Source organism: Alligator sinensis, unplaced genomic scaffold, assembly GCF_000455745.1.
Source record: "Alligator sinensis unplaced genomic scaffold, ASM45574v1 scaffold645_1, whole genome shotgun sequence".
Taxonomy (NCBI): Eukaryota; Metazoa; Chordata; order Crocodylia; family Alligatoridae; genus Alligator; species Alligator sinensis.
In genome coordinates, this window is record NW_005842586.1 from 590,224 (window position 1) to 612,341 (window position 22,118).

At 46.9% G+C, this 22,118-nt stretch overlaps 1 protein-coding gene across 5 annotated transcripts in view; it reads right to left on the minus strand.

Moving 5' to 3' along the window:
• The window catches only part of RIN3 (Ras and Rab interactor 3), a 111,544-nt gene that overhangs the window by 71,804 nt on the left and 17,622 nt on the right, over positions 1–22,118 (minus strand). For all 5 annotated transcript variants that reach the window (XM_025214529.1, XM_025214530.1, XM_006032803.3 and 2 more), the window contains exons 2-3: positions 13,221–13,407; positions 6,627–6,741 (exon numbers count right to left, since the gene is read on the minus strand). In XM_025214529.1, the coding sequence (XP_025070314.1) occupies positions 6,627–6,741; positions 13,221–13,407 (302 nt within the window). The remainder of the gene's footprint in view (positions 1–6,626; positions 6,742–13,220; positions 13,408–22,118) is intronic.

A 22,118-nucleotide genomic window follows, 5' to 3' on the forward strand; every position in this document is an offset into this window, starting at 1 on the left:
GCCCCTCACAGATGTGCTCCTTAATGATTTTTTCAAGGATTTTCCCCAAGACCAATGTGAGGCTTATGGGCTTATAGTTTCCCAGGTCCTCCTTCCTCCCTTTCTTATAGATGGGGGCCACATTAGCTAGTTTCCAATCTACGGGCACCTGGCCCGTAGACCACGATTGCTCATACAGCTGGGCCAGGAGCACAGCAATGAGGGCATCAGGGCCCGCAGATTTTAAAACATACTCACAGGCCAAGGAGGAGTATTCCTCCTTGGTGACAGCCCCTCTCTTCCACCGGGTGTATGCCTCCCTTTTGGCCCTCAGGCATTCTCGAATGCCTTTGCTGAGCCATGGGGGTTTCAGAGCACTCTTATCCCCCTTCTTTCTCTCACGGATTGTCACACTCTGAGCCTGGAGGACTGTCCCCTTAAGGTACAACCATCCCTCATGGATTCCCATCTCCTCTACCTTTTGGGCCCTCAGTGCCTCCCCCACTAATCTCCTAAATTCGTTGAAGTTGGCCCTTCTGAAGTCAGGGGTTTTAGTCTTGGTATAAGCCCTCAACACCCTGCGCTGGATGGTGAATTCCAGCAGGCGATGATCACTGTCACCCAGGTAGTCAAGGACCTGCAGTCCCCTCACCAGGTCATCCCCAGTGGCCAAGACCAGGTCCAGCAAGACATCTCCCCTAGTGGGGCTGTGCACCTCTTGGATAAGGTGGAGGTTTTGTATTTCAGCTAGAAACCTATGCGAATGGTCAGACCTGGCTGACTGCTCCTCCCAGCAGATATCTGGGTACTTTAGGTCCCCCATAACAACAACATCCCTAGACCCAACTGCCTCCATAAGCTGTACTAAGAAATCCTGGTCCATCTCAACCCCTTGGCAGGGTGGTCTATAGTAGATACCCACCATAAGATCCCTTTTGCCTTGCCCCCCTTTGAAGTTTGACCCCTTGAAGTTTGGGGTTTGACCCCTTGAAGTTTCACCTTGCCCCCCTTGAAGTTTGACACATAAAGTAGGGGCCAATTACAGCACTTAAGAATGGCCTACATCTAATATCAGTTGAAGTTGTTATTGGCTTCTTATGTTCAAGTGTTTTACATATGAAATTTTAATATCTCAGACTTTGGAAGGCCAGTTAAACTCCTATTAAAATGCATCTGAACTATAAACACCAGAGTCTTTTATACAGCTGTTATACTTGTGTAACTCTATTTATGCGAATGGGGTGGACTCCTAATCCCCCATATTCAGGAAAGACTTCAGGACCTGAAGTTCATTCATACCAAGATATATCTTATAATGCAGGCATGATTAGAATACATAAAAGAGATGTACTGGAAATGGGCTAATGTCAGATCATAAGAAGTTCAAAGTTAGGGCTCACCTCCCAGAAGCAGGGCTGGGATGGGGAGGGGGGGGAGGCAAAGGCATCAGTGCCCCTCTGTGGGCCGCACAGGCTACCCACCACCCCATGCTACCATTGCTCTGCATCTGGCTGCACACAACCCCCACCCCCACCACACGCCTTTGCAGCATGCCACCCCCCTCCCCTGCTCTGTGTCCAGCTGCAGGGGGTACACTTATTAAAAAAGGTTGAAAACCCCTGCTGTAGAGAAAAGCTTAAATGTGTGAAATTATTGTAAACTGAAGGCTCAGACACCAAAAGACAAAAAAAAGAAACTCATGATTTCAAGCTAATTCCATGATTTCTAAAAAACTAAGTTAGGGGCAGACATTCAAAAAACCTGAGCCTGAATTGATTAAATCTTTGCAGGTTAGTCTAACCTGGCTAGGCTAAACTGGTTTGTAACTGAACAGACATCCCCTCTGGACTGAAAAAAATGCAGGCACATGCCTGCAGTGGCTCAGACTAGAAGCCAGGGGGCGCTAGAGCATCCCTCCCTTCCCTTCTATAGTGCTGAGCTGATGGGGGCATAGCCAGGCCCTGCAGGACGCTCTGACTGGGGAGGGGTTACCCCCCCACACCTTGATAACAGAGCATTTATCAGCTCTGTTATCAGCATTTTAGCACTCCATCAGAAAACAAAGCCTTGCTCATTAGTTCAAGGTCTTCTTAAACAGTTTTTTCCAAGGAAGGAATGGAGGGACATTACCAGCTGACCTGCTAATTAGCTCCAAAAAGCCCTAAGCGGACACTGCCCTGTCTGCCTTACACAGACACCTCTCAGCATTAGCTAGCATACCACGTGCTGGCTATGGTCTGTGCTATGGGAGAGGAGGAAGGGATCCCTAATTAAGCAGTGAGTGGTTGAGGTGGGGTGGTGGCACAGCGAAGCCAGGCAGACCCTGTTGTGCCTGCAAGTTTCTGCTGGAGCTCCAGCCAGGGAGCAGAGGGGAGGGGCCCGCCTGGCCCAGAGAGCATGCTGGGTTGCTGGGGGACTCCGATTCAACTTAAACCGGGAAGGGGTCTGGGACAGACATTGCATAAACCGGTTTGACCCAAATCAGTTAAGTCTGATACTACATTCAACCAGGTTCATCTCAAACCGGTTTCAGCCATTTTCAAACTGCTTTATGTGCACTGAATGTCTGTTGTGTTACAGGTTTAAACTAGTTCTGATCACTTAAACCGGTTTATGTGTAATGTCCGTCTCGAGCCAGCCCCCTCTAGTATTCAAGTATATTTGATTTCTTGGCCTTTTTTTCTGGTGGTTTCTTTTGGGCTTTCCAAAAATATGTGGCTTTTTCTTAGAATAACGGTACTTCCTTCCTTTGTCATAAAAGTCAACAACACAGGTGTGACCAATAGCAGAGGAAAGGAAGAAAAAAACCCAAACTATTCACCATTGTCTGGTTCCAGAAAGAGGCACATCAGTCTCTTATGCTGCAATGAATGGCCATTGATATAGGAAACAATGAGGTTATAGGGTTTCTGGTGAAATTTACCTCAGATTCCCAAGCATGTAAGAAAGGGCTGGGCTTCTTATAAACAATAGTGGGGTAAAACCTGAAACTTCTTCAGAAAGCACCCAACATCACTGAAAGGTGGGTGTCATTATAATTAAAACATCATCATTATAATGGAACAGACCAAGGAGAACATGAAGCCTAACTCATTCTTAAGGCAGTCATTCTCAACTTTGTTACACTCAAGGTGCCTCTTGGAAAAGGCTAGCTCTTAACTTCCACCTGTTTGTTGACTACAGAAAAATAAAGCACTTCTGGAAGACCACTACAGGTCAGAATGTATCTGATGTTATCAATACCCATTTGAAAGCACTGGGTTTACTTCGTGAATTGGGTAATGTCCATACATCCAAATACTGCATAGCACCGCTCTGCAACCTTAAAAGGATCTCACGACACCCCAGGGCACTGCAACACCCTGGTTGAGAACCACTTCTCTAAGTACACCAACTGACTTCCCATGTTACCTGTTAAATTGATACAACTTTATTTCTTCATCAAGAGAAAAAGAAGCTGAAACCCAGACCACGAAATAATAAAACAGGGCCGTGCAGGAATGGAATTTAAACTGGTTAGTAGTTGCCTTGTAAACAGCAGACAAGCCACATTCTTCCCTTGGTTACTATTAACAGTTTCCTGTCCTTCAGGAAGAGTATGCCATGAAAAGGTGAAAAATAAATGTCTAAAGGCTCCAGCAGATTCCTGTACAACTCAGTGGGAATTTTCCTGAATAAGAACTGGGAAAAGTCTTGACCCTCACTGAATACAAAGGGAGGGCTGTAACAAGGTTTTACATTCTGCTGTTAAAAAGACTCATAATGACAATCAAAATGTCTTAAGTTATGTGTAACGATTAGTTACCCATTATCTGTATTTCTCCTGAAGAAGTCAGGAAATACAACATTTTTATAAAATTTAAAACCCATCATTTACATGAAAATTCTTATCAGCTACCCCCAATTCACAGTCAACCAAAAAAAATGTCGTTCAGAAAGAGAAGAGTAGAGGCAAAAATAAAGTCTGTGTCTGCCTGAACAACAATTAAAAGTGTGGTGATCTAGGCAAAACTTGGTGGTAGCAAGGGAATTTGCTGGCACACTAGTATTATCCATATATCAATTTTCCTTTATTTTGTGAGGCTATAAAACCAGACAGCAGCAAGAGCTCACTGTCATATGCTAGTTGTTAGCAATGTTCAGCTGGAAGCTGAAGGAATATGGAATGGAGGCCTCTACTGAAAAGGCTCAGAGACATAAGCAAGGGTTTTTGCAAAGTCAAACAAAAAACAGTGCTTTTGGAAAAAGTCTGGTCAGCTTTCAGTTTCTAGACCAGTTCTTACAGAACACTAACTACATACTGAGAGTTTGTACAGTATCAGAATGGTACACTAGTCATCCATATTATGCATCTTTAATGCACAAACGTTTTCAAGCCAGGTAATTTCTCTTGTCCATGGTCATTCATTACACACATTAGCAAAATGTCCAAGTCTCAACACTTGCATTCCTAATGGAAACCTAGGAAAATGTAAGCGCATTGTAAGGTGAGAGATATCATGAATTTACCACAATCTTATAACAGAAACCACAGCTATTAAACAGAATCAGTTTACAGTAAATTAACAACATATGATTTTCTTTGCTAAACAAACATCAGTCAAAAAAGGCCCAGAAAGGAGTTAATGTAACTTCTTGTTTGGGTTGGGGGAGGGGGGACCCCAACCCAAACAAAAGCAGATTTTCTAGGTTTTTCTGGGATAGAGACATCAAATCTCCACTGTCTCCTCATGTAGCACTGCAACAGAGACAACCCTTCAGGATTCATTTGGATTCCTCTAGAGTCAACAAAATGGGCAACTTACCCCAAATGAAGAAGAACCCAAAAGCACAACCGGAGCTTGTTCTGGTGCGTTACTGTCAAACTTGCTAAGTATGGAGACCTGACAAGCTACCTAAGGCATATTGCTGACAGAAGGCAAGCTAAAAATAATGCGAATCGCCATGATTGGAATGTGACATCTCCGGAATGGTGTAGCTTATTACATATGTGCTGCCATTTCTCATGTATAGAAGCTAATTTTTAATTCCAACACTCCATTTATTCTGCTTTTTCTATACATGTGCTGAATATTTATTTAACTCTATGGTCCTGCAATAACATCTGAAGTGTTACTGCAGGACACTTCAGATCTCTCTATGCCCTAAGTCTACTATTTATGTAAATTTATGCCAAATTATGAAATACGAGATAATCATTTGGAGGGACACTGCACAAAACCTCTCTTGTGGTTTGCAGTTCTTGGGACCAGATCCTGAGCTGGTGTAAACTGATGTAAATCAATGGAGCAACAATCATTTACACTAGGTGAAAATCTGACCCACTGTTCTACTTCACTTACTGCTATTTATTTCCTATCAGTATGCAACAAGCTAGGATGCTATATTGTATGTTTTTCATAAGCAGTTTCATTTCACCTCTGTTCAGAAATTTTTATAGTGCAGAATGAGCAAAACAAGTACTATATCTACTTGATGATTCAGTGATGCCAGCATTCAAGAATATAACTTCCTAAAGGCTGCAAAGAAAAAAAATGGGAAGTATCCAAAAAGCACCCCGCCACAAACCACAACTGTTCACTCGGCAAAACCTAGGTCTCCGTTAATTTAAAAAAACAAAACAAAAAAACCGAAACCTATACTTCCCTTGCTAGATTCTGTAAATATCCCTTCACTTTCTCTGTTTTTTGAATGAAGAATGCATTGATGTTACTACAGACGATTCAATAATCCCTCAGTTATTCAATTTGATACAATGGTCTGAGCCATTACATACAATAATTCACAAATGTAATCAAGACTGGACACCTTCCTGAAATATATGCTGTAGTTAGGCAAAGTACTGGGCTAAGTGCAGCTGATGCAAGTCTATGGCTTGTGTTAGGCAGAAGCTCAAACTAGGTGATCTAATAGATTCATAGATTTAACAGTCAGAAGGAACAATGAATCTCTGAGTTTTCTTATGCCCTTGCTCTTTGATAATGCATAAATTTAAATGGATCAAGGGGGGGGGGAAGGGAACCTTTATAGCAGCTATTGTGAGGAAAAAGAAATAGCTCACTAGACTGGTTATCAAAACTTAAAATAAAGCATTTGAGGATGAATCAAAGTCTCCCCCATTTTGGCCTGCTTTGGAGCAGAGTTGCATGAATGTTGGGAACAAGTACTTGTGAGTGTTCATATTAATAAAAAAGGTGAACTTGCTCTGATGACATTAATGTTCCTATCAATTCCTTTTTTGTTAATAGCCTTTGCAAGCATTTTCACTTGCAACATTCCTTAAAAAGTAAAAGTCTTACATAGTACAGTATCCTTCTCCACTGTGCTGGTAGGCTAATGCTACCTCTCAATTACCTGAATAAACTACTACTTACTTTGACAGCATTGTGTATTGCTTTGCATGGATGTAAATGTTGGCGCAAGGTACAGAAGAGTGGAAAATATCAGGCTAACTACTCTCCAGGAAACGTTTGTCCAGCTCTCGTGCTGGGGCAAGACCTGCTGCTTCCACAGTCTTATTTATTTAAATTAAAGTTATATTGAAACATATTGAATTTCAAACATATTTTTGCACACATTTTTGGTCAAGAGGGAAAAAAGGCAGTTTGATGGTCAGAGCAAGCAACAAGAGACTTGCAAATACTTACTTGATTTTTCTTCCTTGATGTTGTACTCAAGCATATCAGGAGCTTCATTCTGGGCTGGGTAGCAGAATGACAGGACCATATTGTTCATGTTACCATCTTTCCTAACTAAAAATATCTGCAGAAGAGGAAAATAAATGGGAGCTGTATTACATTATATGAGCTTATGAACTTAATTTTAGATGATTAGCAAGGAAGTGTTTCAGTAGCTATTTCAATTAATCTCTAGAATGTTTTTTTTTCAATTGATCTCTACGTTTCATTTAATTCTTCACTGACAAACTGAAGTGGATATAACTACTAAGTAGTAGTATTTTCTTTGGGTGCAGTTCATTTTGCCAGAAGGCCAGGAAAGTACTTATGCTCCATTAAAATCACACCTAAACCCAAGGCAGTCTGTATTACTAACATACGTTTAAAGCTATACTTTTCCTGATTTGTAAAGTGACATCAAGATTCTAGCATGAATGAATGTAGAATATGGCTCGTATACATCTTTACAGATATAGGGATAAAAAAGGCCAAGAGTTGATCTTATAAAAAATAATTTTGCTTTCAGGGCTGGAGAGGCTGGGAACACGTGTATGTAATAGAACAAAACACATACAGGTGTAATCAAGAAAAAGGTGGCCTTTTAGGTGTGTGTCACATTTTTTCTTTGTATTGTGAGCACCCAATGAATTCCTAAGAACCATTCTAATTAGAGCTCAGCAGTAGGAATATTTTTCGCTTGAACCATGAAAGCCCAGGTACAAAGAGAGAAACCCTTACTGCCTTCCTCCTTAAAGAAGCTTTACGTGGGAGAGAGAGAAAGAATTTATAAAAGCTGTTTCAAAATGCAAATAATTCTAAAGTTGTAGTATTAATGGTAGAGAGAAGCGCAAGTCTCCAACACGATTAAATTATTACAGAAAAGGAGAAATATCCCAAGAAAGCATTAATTTTTCAGTAAGAGGAATTAAGAGGAGCTTGTCTGGAAGCCAAGTGGCAATGGGGGGGAGGGGGGGGGGAAATGAACACGGGGTCTGATCTGGGAGGGTTACTGATGCAGAGCACTCAGATGGTGGGGCTTAGAGCACCTCACAGGGCTTTCAAACAGGCAAAACATGAGGCAGCTTTGCTAAGATGTGCAAGGTGTGTCCAGCTGGTTTCTGGTTCAACTGAATACAGAACAGGAGCCTCATCTCGCCACCTGCCCACCAAAGTAAAATTCAACCCTGCAGCACTTTGCCTTCAATGCAGGATTAAGATCACTGAATGTGCAGCCCAACCCCAAACCCTGACACAGACCGTATAAGTGCCTAGCTGAACAGGAGGTCAGGGATGGAGATAGCTGGAAGCAACCCCCATACTACCTTCAGAATTGACAGGATCCATGGGGAAGGGGAAGGGGAAGTGTAACAGGCTCTGCCTCCAGGAGTGGCTGCAGTGCCCCTTACAGGCCGTGCTGGGTGCCGACAGATGTGCAGGTCCCTGCTTTAACTCACGGCACTTTACGTAAATACCATGTAGTTAGAGTGCCCGGCACCCCAACACAACAAATGTTCACCTTTTGGGCGGGGGGCAGGGGGAAGAAAAAGGGGAAATTAAGTCTGCCTGCAAGAGCCAGCGGAGCCTGCTTGCCTCTAAGGAGTCACCCCTCTCCCCTAGCCCTCAGCTCTGAGGCTGTCAGCAAGAAGGGAGGGAGGATGGGGAGAGAGCTGCTGGCTGGGATTTGTGTGGCCTGATCTGCAAGAGGGGCTGGCGGTGGGGAAACAAGGCAGGGGAACTCCAATCCACTTGCACCCCCCAGCTCAGATGGGGCAAACCCCAGCTTGCAGCTGGCTCCCCCTGCCCCCTTCCTTCCTGGTGCCAGCCCCAGGAGCAGGCCTACAAATTAGCCCTAAGGAACAAGTTCCCTAAGGTGCTCCAGGGTGGAGTGCTTTCATTTGATCCCTCATTTGCTGAGGGTTAATTTATCACCTGATCAATCACTTTAAAAGCAACAAACGTAACTTCTGTTTGTACCCCCTATGCCCATTCACCCACTCAGATTCCCTCTACCAGGTCTCTTCTTCTTTTACCTGCCATGCTTTGATGGTTAATAAATTTGGGAGGCTGCCTTCAGATACCCAGAATTTGGCTTTCAGTGCTTGCCCTGCACTGCCCTGCTTGTCAGACTGCTAGTCGGCTTATCCTCATGGCCTGACTGTAGCAGTGCTCGCTCTCTCATCTGAGCTCCCCCAGTAGGATGGCCATCATAGAGGACAGTCCAGCTGTCCTCTACTGATATGAAACCGGATGCCTCTATGTCCTCTATTTTTCTCTTGTCGGGTTTCTAACAATAGAGGACAGAGTAGCAGAAAACCGGAATGTCCTCTGTGATGGCCACCCTACCTCCTGGTCCAGTTTCTCTCTCTCAGCTAGGCCTGCTGGACCTTCCAGGCTTTGGCCCCTCTCCCCAGTCTTTAGCCCTAGATGCCCACTGGGTCCTGGACCCTGGCAGGTCTGTCTGGGCCTTAGCCCCTCATACCACAGAGTGTCTCTGAGGCACTCCCCTGTGACTCCTATTGCTAATGGCATCAGTTCCTTGACCTCAGCCCCATCTGTGCCTGGACATCAGCCCTTCAGTGACAGACCTCAAGGCCTCCTTTGGCTGCCAGTTCCCAACCAAGTGCCTTTCAGGGCACCTACCCTCCCAGGCTTGTGCTTGTGCCTGGGCCTTGACCCTTGCAGCCCTTAGCCTATCTTACTTTGCCTGCCCTTTGCCCAGAATGCCCCAGGGACCCTCTCTTCCTTCTCCCCTACAGCCACAACCCAGTCCTCAGGTATAACACAAACCCCAAACAGCAACAGAAGAAACACATAACTTATCTCCCCATATAACACAACTGCAAAGCTCCTTCTATGTATCTGAGCCAGTCTGACCTTAACCCCCCTCCCCACCTCCAGCTGACATGGCCCTTTCTCCTTGCTGTTAGTAAGTTCCAGGTGATGCTAACCCCTAATCAACAGCTGCCTGCAATGTGCAGACTGAGTCTTGCAGCTCCCTTAACTGGGCACCTGGTGGGCAGCATTTGTGTCACTATCCTACTCTTTTCTTTCAGGTAACAGGGGAATGGACCCCCAGTTACAGGACATTGTCATTAACTTGCTCTGTGCCTTAGTCCCCCCCCTGAAAGATGGGAGTGATGGCCAAGCTGTGGTACTGGTCAGTGGTGAGATTCAATCTGTGTTGGACTCTAAAGCTCCAAGCTGCAGGCCTGGTGTTGCTTCCCTGGTGGTTCACACTGATGAGGAGAGAAGTGAAATCTGGAGACCTGCTGGTTCTCTTTTCTGCTCACAGATTCTTGTTGTGGTTCCAGAGGCTAAACATAGTCCACAGCCGTTTAACAGGGGTTGTGTCCTCAGAGCAGAGCAGGCACTCCTGCTATCCACGCAGCCAGTTAGTAGCTTTCTTTCAACTACAGCCTACAATTTAACATCTACAGGACCTGGTATAAGCACATGGTACAGCATCTGCTGCTGTCAGGAGTGTGGGGAAGCGGGGGTGGGGAAAGGGATCATCTTTCCAAGAGCTCATGCTCAAGCTGCCGTTTTCTAAAGTCCAGTCCATGGGGACCACACAAGCCAGTAAGCCAACTCACCAGCTTGGCACATCAAACACCATTGCCAGCAGCATCAGGATTCCTGGACCCACTCAGGCTACAGTTTTATTTCTCCACATTAAATCAGGTCAGCATAGAAAGCAGGTCCTTTCCCTTGCACAGAGTTCCCTGCAGTTTTTACCCTTCAGGTCCTACACCTGACTGCTTAAGGGAATCATCCTCTTCCTCCTACGGCAGCCCTTCCCCCAACAGGCTGCTGTACCCCATGACAACTCCCCTAGCCCCTTACAGCCCAAAGACAGGCTGTCTCTTATATGCCAGTAGGCCTGCTTCTGAGTGGCCAAGCTCCTATCCATCACATGACCTCATGCACTTATTTCCATTTCTGTGATGGGAGGGCTCACAGTTGTGCTGGGTACTGAGTTGAGCTCAGCCTACTTAAAGGACCAACTCACCATTTGGCAGGACTGATCTTTACAAAATTTGAAGTTTTAGGAAAACATTCTGGCTTTATTTTATCCCAGAGATGGGCTTTCCTGCTGAAACCTTCCTTTCACAAGTGCTGCTTTCGTAAAGCTGGGTTTTTTTCTACTCAGGTCTTATTCATCAGAGTTTCACTTAAGAAGAACCCAGCAGCACCACAGAGTTCACAACGAGCTGTTCCCTCAGGGAGATGAGGCTCTCACCCCGTGTGTAACTCTGCCCCCTCTAGCTCACGTAAGGGGTGTCGCATAATGGGTATTCATGCTGAAACCAGCAGAACTACTCACATGTCCACATCCTGCTAATTTAAACTAAAACATCAGATTGGGTTCAGTTTCTGCGGTCAGTACTTATCCCCAATTGTGCACCTGTCTAAGACTGGTCTTTACTGTTGAGCAGGACAACAAGAAACATGGTAAATTCAACCTCACCTTTCTCTTCCAGTTTAGACAATGCCTAGGGTTTCCCTTGAAGGGACACCTCTGCCCCAAATCCTAGCTTCATTCTGAACAAGTTGTGTTTATTAATTTCAGCCTCTTTGATCTGCACAGCATCCTTACGTTCCCTTGGAACTTTAGGCAGGGAACTAATAGGAGGAGGGTCCATATTCTGGACCCTCGACTTGGACGAGGGAGTGAAAAGCACCTTGTTCAAATTCGCGGATGGCTCTAAGATGTGGGGAAAAGTGGGCATGCTGGAAGAGGGACAGGCTGCAACTAGATCTAGACAGGTTACAGGGGTGGGCGGATGAGAACAGGATGGGATTCAATACTGACAAATGCAAGGTGCTGCACCTGGGGAGGAAGAACCAGCAGCAGACCTTACAGGCTGGGGAACTCCCTTCTCGTCAGTGCAGAGGCAGAAAAGGATCTTGGTGTCATTATTGAATCCAAAATGAACATGGGCTGCCAATGTGGGGACGCAGTCAGGAAGGCTAACCGCACCTTGTCATGCATCCACAGATGCATCACGAGCAGGTCCAAAGAGATGATCCTCCCCCTCTACGCGACACTGGTCAGGCCGCAGTTGGAGTACTGCGTCCAGTTCTGGGCGCCGCACTTCAGGAGGGATGTGGCCAGCATCGAGAGGGTCCAGAGGAGGGCCACTCGCATGATCTGGGGACAGCAGGGAAGACCCTACGAGGAGAGGCTATGGGACCTGAACCTGTTCAGCCTTCACAAGAGAAGGCTGAGAGGGGATCTGGTGGCCATCTACGAACTGGCCAAGGGGGACCAGCAGGCAATGGGAGAGTCCCTGTTCCCCCAAGCACTACTGGGAGTAACAAGGAATAACGGCCATAAGTTGACTGAGAGTAGATTCAGGCTAGATATCGGGAGGCGCTACTTCACAGTCAGGGCGGCTAGGATCTGGAACCAACTTCCAAGGAAAGTGGTGCTCACTTCTACCCCGGGGGTCTTCAAAAAGGAGGCTAGATAATCACTTAGGCAGAGTCATTTGACCCCAGCTTTCTTTCCCGCCCATGGCAGGGGGTTGGACCTGATGATCTGCTCAGGTCCCTTCCGACCCTACCAACTATGAAACTATTTTATTAGAAGTGCCCTGAAAAAGACAAATTTGGTCTAAGTATCCTACTTCTTCCCAAAACGCTTTATAACACAGAAAGAATTCCTGGAAGCTTTTCTCCATAAAACTAACCAGAACAGAAAGCATCCCCTGCTTGCTTGGTTTTTGTTCTTTTGGGGGGTTTTTTGTTTGTTCGTTGGGGTTTATTTTTTGTTTTATCTTCTTTAATATTAGAAATTCAGATCTCTTCCATCTTAGGATTCCTCTGGATGACTGGAGAGTTAATGACATAATGGTTCCAAGGAAGTTAAACCTGAGTAATTGCAAAAGGATTTTTAAAATTGGTTTGCTTTGGTTTTTGGCAACATTTCTTTATCTCAAACACCTGAAAAGCATTTAGGAGAACAACATTCTTTGTGAAAGCTCCAAACCCCATTTTCTTTCTATTCAACTGCTGCCAACAATTTGGTCATGTTTGATCAAACAAAAACAATATAACAAACAACAGCAAGACGAAAACTCAGAGCCACAGTCAGTATGTGCATCCCACAGGAGCTCCAAAGGAAGGTAATATTTGATTCTTCAGTTCATGTTTAAGGTTTCACTTTTTAAACTAGATACAAGTTAGAGATATTGAAAAGACACTGCAACAGGCTGCACAACTGGGTAGTCAACAGAGCCGAAAGCAGAATAATAATAATAATAATAATAATAAAACCCTTATGAGCCAGACAGGCAGGGCAGGGCAGGGGTACCTTTATCTGAGATGGATGGGAAAAGATATCCTGAAACCATGTGCTGACCAGACAAATCAAAGGTATAATCCTTTCCATGGACATATGCCACTGGTCCAGAGCAAACCGGAATGTCTACCGTGCCAGCACCAACCAGACTCTGCTAGATACTTTAGCTTCCACATGAAAAGACATCTCTCTCAGCTCTGCCGAGCAACAGGAAATGTGGTTGTCTGAACTGAAACCGTTTCGGACAAATGTAGACTTACCCCAGCCATTTCTTTGCTTAGTATCTCTCTGGCCCTCTCCTCATTCATGCTCAGTTGAAGCCAAATCGGGCATGTTTTGATGAGCTTATCAAGTATGCTGATGCCTGGCAGGAGAAAACAGTTCCTCAGGGCGACAGGTGGCCCTAGCTGTGTCTCGTTGTTATCTTCGCCAGTATCTGTGACAGGACTGAATCAACACAACAGAGTCCCTATTAAGCAGAAGTGCAGGGTAACAGTAGTATAAATATGTGCATGTTCACACATGCACGCACACACAAAGCACTACGCAACCAGCATCACATGAGAGATTAATATTAATACAGTAGCCCTGAACTAGGCAGTTGTACCAGCACACAGTAACAATCCACACCTCAAAGACAAGAATTCACCTCCTGGTTTGAAACCCCACAAACACTGGCGAGGCATTCTTCCCTGAAGTTGAGTGGGTTGTGGACATGCCCTTGCCCCAGCCATTGGTGAAGATATCTGAAGAACTGGGCTGAGGCAGGCTGACAGACATCCGGTGGGAAGCTAGTACTTCCACTGCCCCGTGCTTTACTTCTTTGTGGATAGATGCCTGCCAGCTGTAAGGCCCTGATTCTTCAGCTTACATATATGAATAATTCTTATTGATGCTAAAGGCAGGTATTTGTTCAGTGCAGTGGGAGGATCAGGGCCCCTGGGTTATCAAACCAGCATTCAGGAATTTCAGATACACTTTGCTATATTGTGGTCCAAAGCCTGCAATGAGACCCATGAGCTCACAAAGTCAGAATGCCTTAGGCTCAGCTGGTCTGTGTGTCACTTCCAGGCCTTCTTGCATTGTTCAGTAGCTTTAAAGATCAACCCAAAAGTCCCAGTAGAGGCATTTACTGTGGAACCCTTCCTGTCAACCCAAGGACTTCCAAAAGAACATGCAAATATTGGAGACTTGAAGAGTTTCAGCAGGGCTGCATTTGATCAGCAGCCTCATTTCCATACCTATCTGGGGGCTCTTTAGATACTCTGCATGCGAAGGTAAGACATTTCACAGTTTAAAAACAATATTGATATTTTTCCCCTTCTATAATTATGTTTTTCTGCAGATGCTGGGAGCAGGTGGGAAGATTATTGCAAAGCCTGACATTTGAATCCTGCCCCTACCTACATCAGAGACTGGGTTCAAGCACAGGTGTGCGGGTGGAGCTGTGGTTTGTTAATATGGAACAGAGAAGTCCCCCACCCTTGGGTAGAAGTAGAGTGAGAAATCATGCAAAAAAGGAACATGGTGTATGTAGGAGCTCAGAGTTTCTTGAGCATGTCCAGTGCATGCAAGAATAGAGGCATCAATTTATTCATTAATAACTTTAGACTAATCCTCTATCTCCAATAGGTAAGGCTGCCTCTAATTCAGGTAGGAATCCAAAGGTTACAAGTATAATGCATCTCCAGGGATCCTGGTTTTCTCTGCTTAAAAATTGCAAATTCTCCGATTCAAAAAAACCCAAAATCCATGATTAAAATGAAACACCACACTGTGTGTGTGTGCATGTGTGTGTGTCAATTGAACGTAATATTTTCTTGATATATTTACTATTTTAAAGCAGTTTGGAAGCCTACCAGTGCTTCTATCACTATAATAAAATAAATTCTAAATACCTATACATTTTGGTATTTGATTTGGAGTTTTTTATCATGGAAAATCAGTTTCCCCTGCCCCCGTCACCAGGACGCAGGTCCAGGTCCCTCGCTTCCCACCCTCAGCCCCCTGGCCCCTAGCCATGGGGCCCCCAGCTGTCAGGGCTAAAGGGCCAGGGACCCAGGTCTGCAGCCTCCTGCCCCCTGCAGCAGCGCCCAAGCCCCGGCTGCTGCTTGCTGGAGGCAGAGGCTGCTGCGGCAGAGTGGAGCCTGGCTCCCCCTCTCCTGGGGGCGCCACAACTAGGGGGTGGGGGCAGGCTCAGGCTCCCTGCCCTACTGCCCCACCCCTGGGGCCACTGCAACCCAGCAGGCAGGCCCCACCATGGCAGGGCAGGGCAGGGCAGGGCAGGAAAACTCCTTGCTGCTGCAAGCCCTGTGCTGCCATGGCGACACACCCCCTGCCTGCCCAGCAGCAGCAAGGGGCACAACTCCATGCTGCCACCCCCACTGCTGCCAGGCAGCAAGGGATACCTTGCAGGGTGGCATGGGGCTTGCAGCAGCAAGGACCTTCCATGCCTGGCCCCGCTCTGCCCTGCCCTGCCAGCTCCCACCCACTGGGCCACAGAGACCCCAGGGGGAGGGCAGCATGGCAGGGAGCCCCAGCCTGCAGTGGGCAGCCTGCACCTACCCAGTCCCTGCTCTGTGCACAGATCTGGGCAGCATGTGCCACCCCATGCTCCCCCAAAGAGTATATACAGTGACAGGGATCCTGCCTTATCTCCCCTCACCCCCCAGACGAGCTGCCTGCCGCTCCATTCCACTCCCTGCGCTGGCCCTGCAGCAGTGCATTTCAGCCTCCGGCATCAAGCCCCACGCATCACCCGGGTCGGGCAGCAGCCCCAAACCCAGCCCTGCCCACCTCCCTCCCCCTCTATGGGGCTTCAATACCCCCTCCCCCCACCAGTCTTACCTGGGGGAGCAGCTCTCCAGGCTGCCTGGCAGCCTTGTGCCTGCGTGAGCACGCACATGCTCATGGCACCCCTGCCCTACCGCCCTCCTCCCGCTCCTCCCAGCCCCTTGCAGGCTGGAACTCTGTCAGCCTGCAGAGAGCAATTTGCAAAAGTGGAAAATCTACGTTTCTCCATTAAAATTAAAAATCTGCATTTTTCTTAGTTAAAAGGGAAAATCTGCGGTTTTTTCCATAGGAAACAAAAAACCCGGATCCCTGCTCATCTCTCTAAGAGAACAACCCTTGGGAAGCCAAGTGTCCGTAAAGACAGACTTGACTACTGGATACAATGTGCTCAAGCCAATGAATCAATAAATAAAAAGGTATTTAAAACAAGCTGTGGTACACATGCATCAATGTATGGAGTGAAAAGAATAAGTAAAAGAAAAGCAGTAGCCCAGCATTATGTTAATAAATTATAATAACAAACTTCTTGACAAAGTAACACGAATGAACTGGCAAACTAACAAAGCCCCAGTCCATATGGTAAAATGCAGCAGCTCAGGTAGTAACTAGGGATACGAGAGCAATGTTCAAGACAAGCAAAGATTTTAACGCCGTGGTTTTATTAACACAGCACCCCCACAAGTCAGAAAATGCAGCCACAGCCCAAGCACACGTTCACAGGTTAGGAACAAGGGTGATCAGATTAACAAGCAGCATGAATGGCTATGTGACATTTCTGTTCCTTTAGATGGAGCTCTCACAATGTAGTGAAATCCTGTGTCACCACAAGGTTGTCTCTGAAGCCAAAACATTATCTGAGGATGCATTCCTATCTGTGTGGACACAAGATGTTGATCCCTAGCTGTAGCCCCAGTCCAGCTACATGTCTTTTTACGTCAAGTTTGTTGGTGCAGTTAAATGAATATGGCTTTCTTTTTTCCTTGATTTGGTGTCACTTCCTTGTTTGTGGTAAGTAAGAGTTTTGTTTGTTTGTTTGTTTGTTAGAGACACAGCTGTTAAAATCTGGACCACATTTTTAAACTAGGTTGGATTTCAGACCAAAACTGAGACTGTCTCTTCAAAAGCTCTAATTCAATGCAGTACACTTGCCCAGAATTTAGGTTTTGTTAAAGTAATTTTTAAAAAGCCTGAGACCAATAGTGAGCTTTCATGTTCTTTTGCAACATCCACATCAGCGCGCGTGAGCATGCACACTCACACAGTGTTAAACTATGTATTATATATATATTTCTCCTGAAGCACTGCACTAGTCTATGATAATCTGATATTTATTGGTCCATTTTCACTTTCCAAGTGGAGAGAAGTCCAACGAACAGCAACTAGCAAAGCAGACTTCTTTTTTTCAAAATAAAGTGTGACGATTTGTCACATGTGGGGAAATTTCTTTTAAAAACTGCAACGTGCGATTTTTAGTCTAACAGCACATTTAAACATAAGTACAAAGTAAAATTAAATCATAGCTTTTGCAAATTATCACAATTCATCCTACACACACTCTCTCTCTCTCACTTTTTTCATCAACTGAAAAAAAAGTCGTGTGCTAATTTTATCTTGAAACTGCCTGCCAGGGAAACATTTGTGAGGTGATGACATTAATAATCAGTGGAAGAAAGGAAGTGAGATATTTCAAAATATGTGGAATACAGCAGAATATGCTGTTTAAGTGCATTTAGCTTTAGGACTAAAAAAAGGCTGGGCACTTACCCAGGCTCTTGGTAAACAGTACTCATTAACTACAGGGACAGCTTCTACTAAGCTTGTTTTTCAGGGCTTTATGCCCCTAATTATTAGGGCCGAATAGCAGCCTAGTAACAATCATCACAAGTACAAGAGCCAAGCACTGACAGAAACCCAGTCAGTGCAAGGCTGCTTTAGAAGCCTTGAAATTGATAGCTCCTAGCCACTTTCGCCAATTATGCAGTTCAAAAGAGGTATGTGGCAAAATCCACAGAGGAGTCAAGAATTTGTGTGCACTTGCACAGCTTATGTACTTAAATGAACTGCAGATAGTAGATGTCTCTTACAGGTAAGCAACATGTAACATCTGGGACTCTCATAGTGTTGTACAGATAAATGTATTATGCACTTATCTGAGCACAGCACAATGGATACCATAAGTGTTGAATGAAAGCCTATTAAAAAAAATCAGCCAAAGAAGCCTGGACCTGAATCTTGCCAATGCGACATGACAACTGGATGAAAAAGGGGAACAGTATTATTACTGGTATTGTCATAGGACCAGATATAGGCAGCTGATTAGGGCCTTCAAAAAGCCAGAGCCTGAATAGATTCAACTTTTGCAAGTAAGTCTAACCTGCCTAGGTGAAACCAGTTTGTAACTGCACAGATATGCAAGCACATGCCTGCAGTTGCTCAGGCCAGGAGCTGGGGCGCTAGAGTGTGCCCTCAGCTGCGGGGAAGTTATGGGGGCCACGGCCAGTCTGGGCTGAACTGGCCAGAGAGGAGTTTAATTACGTCCTCCCTGTGCCACTGGCAGGGACCTGAGCCAAGTCTGCCAGGTGCTCCCCCCTTGCTGCTGCAGCAGTGGGGCACAATGGCCCCTGAGGCAGAGTGGGGCAGGGAGGAGGGTTAGTCTCCCTTCTACCCCACTGCCAGCCCAGTCTGCCCACCTCACCGCCGCACTCACTCCCTGTGGGGGAATAAGCCCCTTGGTGTCCCCTCCGCTAGACGCTGGAGGGAGGGGGAATAACCCCCATCCCCCCATCCTGGCCCCCATCAGGGGGCCCTGAGGGCCAGCACCTGGCCGTGCCCCTGGCCAGCTGCTGCAGCGAGAGAGGGCAGGGCCCTTGGTCGGGGAAGCAACCCCTGTCATAATGTCGGGGAGCGTGAGCCCCTTACAGCAGAGGACCCCACTATGGGGCAGGCAGAGCTGCAGTGGACTGTGTGTGGCAGCACCGGGGCCTGGAGGAAGCCAGAGGCCCCCCTGCCACCGCCACAGCAGCCCGCAGCAGCTTTCCTCTCCCCGTGACACCCTCCCCCACCCTGTCACGGTTGCTCCCCGCTCACTGCACCAGTGGCCGGCGGGGGCACCGCCAGCTGGACGGGCGGATCTGGCCTGCAGAGGGGCTTTGTCTGGCCCCCAGCGGGTCCCTCAGTCCTTCCGGGCCGAGGCGCCACTCCCTAGGGACGCAGCTGGGCTGGGGCTGCTCCGTGGTGGGACTGCCTTTCTAGGCAGCCTGGTTGCAGCAGCTCCCTTGCTGCTGCCGTTGGCCCCAGTCCTGCAGTACAGGTGGGGGCCAGCACGTGCAGCCCTGACCCTGCACGCCTCACGCCAGCTCCAGGCTCACCCATGTGGGCTGAGCAGCGGCGGCGCACAAGAGAAACTGCTGCTCAGCACAGGTGGAAAGCGGCCCCTCCCCCTCCTGCTGCTGGCACTTCCAGGTGCGACCATCCAGACCTTGAGTAGGGCTGCCCAGCGTCTCCACCGCAACAACACCGGCAGGCCAGATCTGCCCAGCTGACGGCATCTGGCCGTGCCCCTGCCCAGCCCGCTGGAGTGGTGAGGGGGGAGCCACTGTGATGGGGGGGGCACTACGCTGTGGGGCGAGGAAAGCTGCTGTGGGCTGCTGGGGTGGTGGTGGTGGTGGTGGCCCTGGGGCTGCTTTACAAGCTTTGCACAACCCACTGCAGCTCTGCCTGCCCCACAGCGGGCCATCCTTCCTCAGTCGGGAAGGGGCTCACACTCCCCGACATAATGACAGGGGTTGCTGCCCCCACTAAGGGCCCTGCCCCTTCCTGCTGCAGCTGCCGGGTTGGGGCATGAGCTGACACCGGCCGGCAGGGCCCCTTGAAGGGGGTCATTCCCCCTCCCTTCAGCATCTGGTGGAGGAGACAGCAGGGGCTTATTGCACTTCAGGGAGTGAGCGCAGCGGCTATGGCAGGCAGACCCGTCTGCCAGTGGGGGTAGAGGGGAGACTAACCTTCCTCCCTGCCCCGCTCTGCCTCAGGGGCCATGGAGCTTCGCTGCTACAGCAGCAAAGGGGAAGCACCCAGTAGACCCAACTTGGGTCCCTACGGGTGGCACAGGGAGAGGGGAATTAAACCCCTCTCTGGTCAGACCCCTCTGCCTGTCTCTGCTTGGCTGGGGAGCAGAGGAAAGGGGCCAGCCTGGCTGGGCTGGAGCAGAGAGCCCAGCCCCAAGAGCATGCCAGGAGGCTGGGGGAGTCTGGTTTAAGTTAAACCAGGAAGGGGTCTGGGACAGACATTGCGTAAGCTGGTTTGAGCCAAATCAGTTAAGGCTGATACTACATTCGACCAGGTTTATCTCAGACTGGTTTCAGCCATTTTCAAACTGGTTTATGTGCACTAAATGTCTGTTCTGTTACAAGTTTAAACCAGTTTCTGATCACTTAAACCAGTTTGTGTGTAAAGTCTGTCCCTAGCCTAGGTGCCTAAGTCTGAAGACAGGTGCTTAGCGGGGTTTTCTAAAGCACTTACATACTATAGATACATAATTTGCCAAATTTGTTCAGTCCAGGTAGAAGCTCCAGTGCGCTAGACCTGGGGCGGTCAACCTGCAGCACAGGTGCCACAAATGGCATAGGGCACTGCTGTGTGTTGTATGTGGCAGACTGTGGAGGGGACAGGCAGCACAGTGACAGATCTGACAGAAAGTACAACATCTGATCAGGTAGAGAGCAGAAAGTTGAGTGGCAGATCAGGGAAAGTAGAGTGGCACCTGGGGAAAGTGCAGGGCTAATGTGTGGCTCTCCAGCCAAAAAGGATGCCTCCCACTGTGCTAGATGCTGCAAAAACACAAAGGTAGAAACAAGCAATCTAATGCTCCCATCCTGCTGTGTACAGCATAACATGCTGGCAGTCATCCATCTCTGAGCAAAGGCACCTGTACTCCAGGAGACATCTTATAGTTGAGTTCTCCCACTGCTATGCATTGCAAGATCAGGGGCTTATCTAAAGATGAATGGCAGACATCAACGTTTGGGCTAAGCATCTTGTACTATGTTGCAGGGATTGATATTATCTTTAGACTGGATAACATTGCTGTTAGTAATGAAGAGGGGAAACTACAATATTCACCATATTAATGATAGGCAGAGAAGGAATCCTACTTGTAAGTAAAGCAAACCTCAGTGAAGGCAGGAAAATAATACAAAATAGCGGCGAGCCAGACATTTGAAACACAGGCAGAAAATAACTATACAATGTTCACCATGGAAGAATGAAGACTTAATCGAGGGAAAGGGAAAGCAGTTCAGTTGATGTGGAATATGGAAAGCTGTACTGCTGAGAGAAAACCAGTGGTGAGAGGAAACAGCAAATGAGTTTGCACTGCAGCAAAACACCAAAAAAGGTAAATGCAAAGGGAAAGTTTAGGCTAAATGAAGGGAAACTGCTGGGTAGCAAGATGTATTTAAATGTTGCAAGACCTTTTTATTTGGGCAAGGGTTTTGTGAGTAGGGTTAAGCTTGGGTAGTTTTTGCTATACAAGTAAGTATCTTATTTACTATTTTAATCTGTTTGTATAAGCTATTTTGCTTTTTTTCTGTAAGCTGCCCTGAGCCTTTTTGGGAAATGGTGGCCTTGAAATCTAATCAATCAATAAATTGACCTAATCAATCAACAAATCAATCAATTAAGAAATACACTGTGGATAATCTCCCAAGGAAAAGGGAGGGAGCGCCATTGCTTGAGACTCCAAAACCTACACATTTAAAATGTTAGAAAACACTCTGTAGAGTCAAATTCTTCCCTGGCAAAGAGATGGAGTGAATAACCTGGCCATCTGATTGCTGGGCCCCATGATATGTGGGCAGCAATGCCTGACATCTCTTCTGTACACAGCTGTTACAAGATGCAGATGCCAGACCATGGAAAAGCTTAATTCAGCAATTTAATGTAGCTCCCTAGCAGACTCCATAGGTAGCTGCACAGGGAGCACACAAGAGAGAGCAGAAGCAACTTCAGAGCTCCCTTTGCTCTGCCAGGTTAAAGGGTGTGCATGGGCTGTCACAGCAAGCAGCAGGCTGTTCCATTTCATTTGCTTGGAATTCACACACATCTGATCATTTAATCCTGAGCTTTCTGGAACCGACCTGCTGCCTTGTAGCCCCCCGTAGCTCTGCAGAGATATTGGTCTCATACAACTGAGAACCTTTTTGTTCCTTGTGATGTACATCTGAAATCCGCCTATGCCCCATTTTTGCACTGAATTCTTACTGCAAATCAGGATTACATCCTACAGCAGCTCTTCTCATTTGAATTCAAAAGGATTGCAAGAAGCATCCATACGGACTAATTAACTGCATAGAAAATACATTACAGTA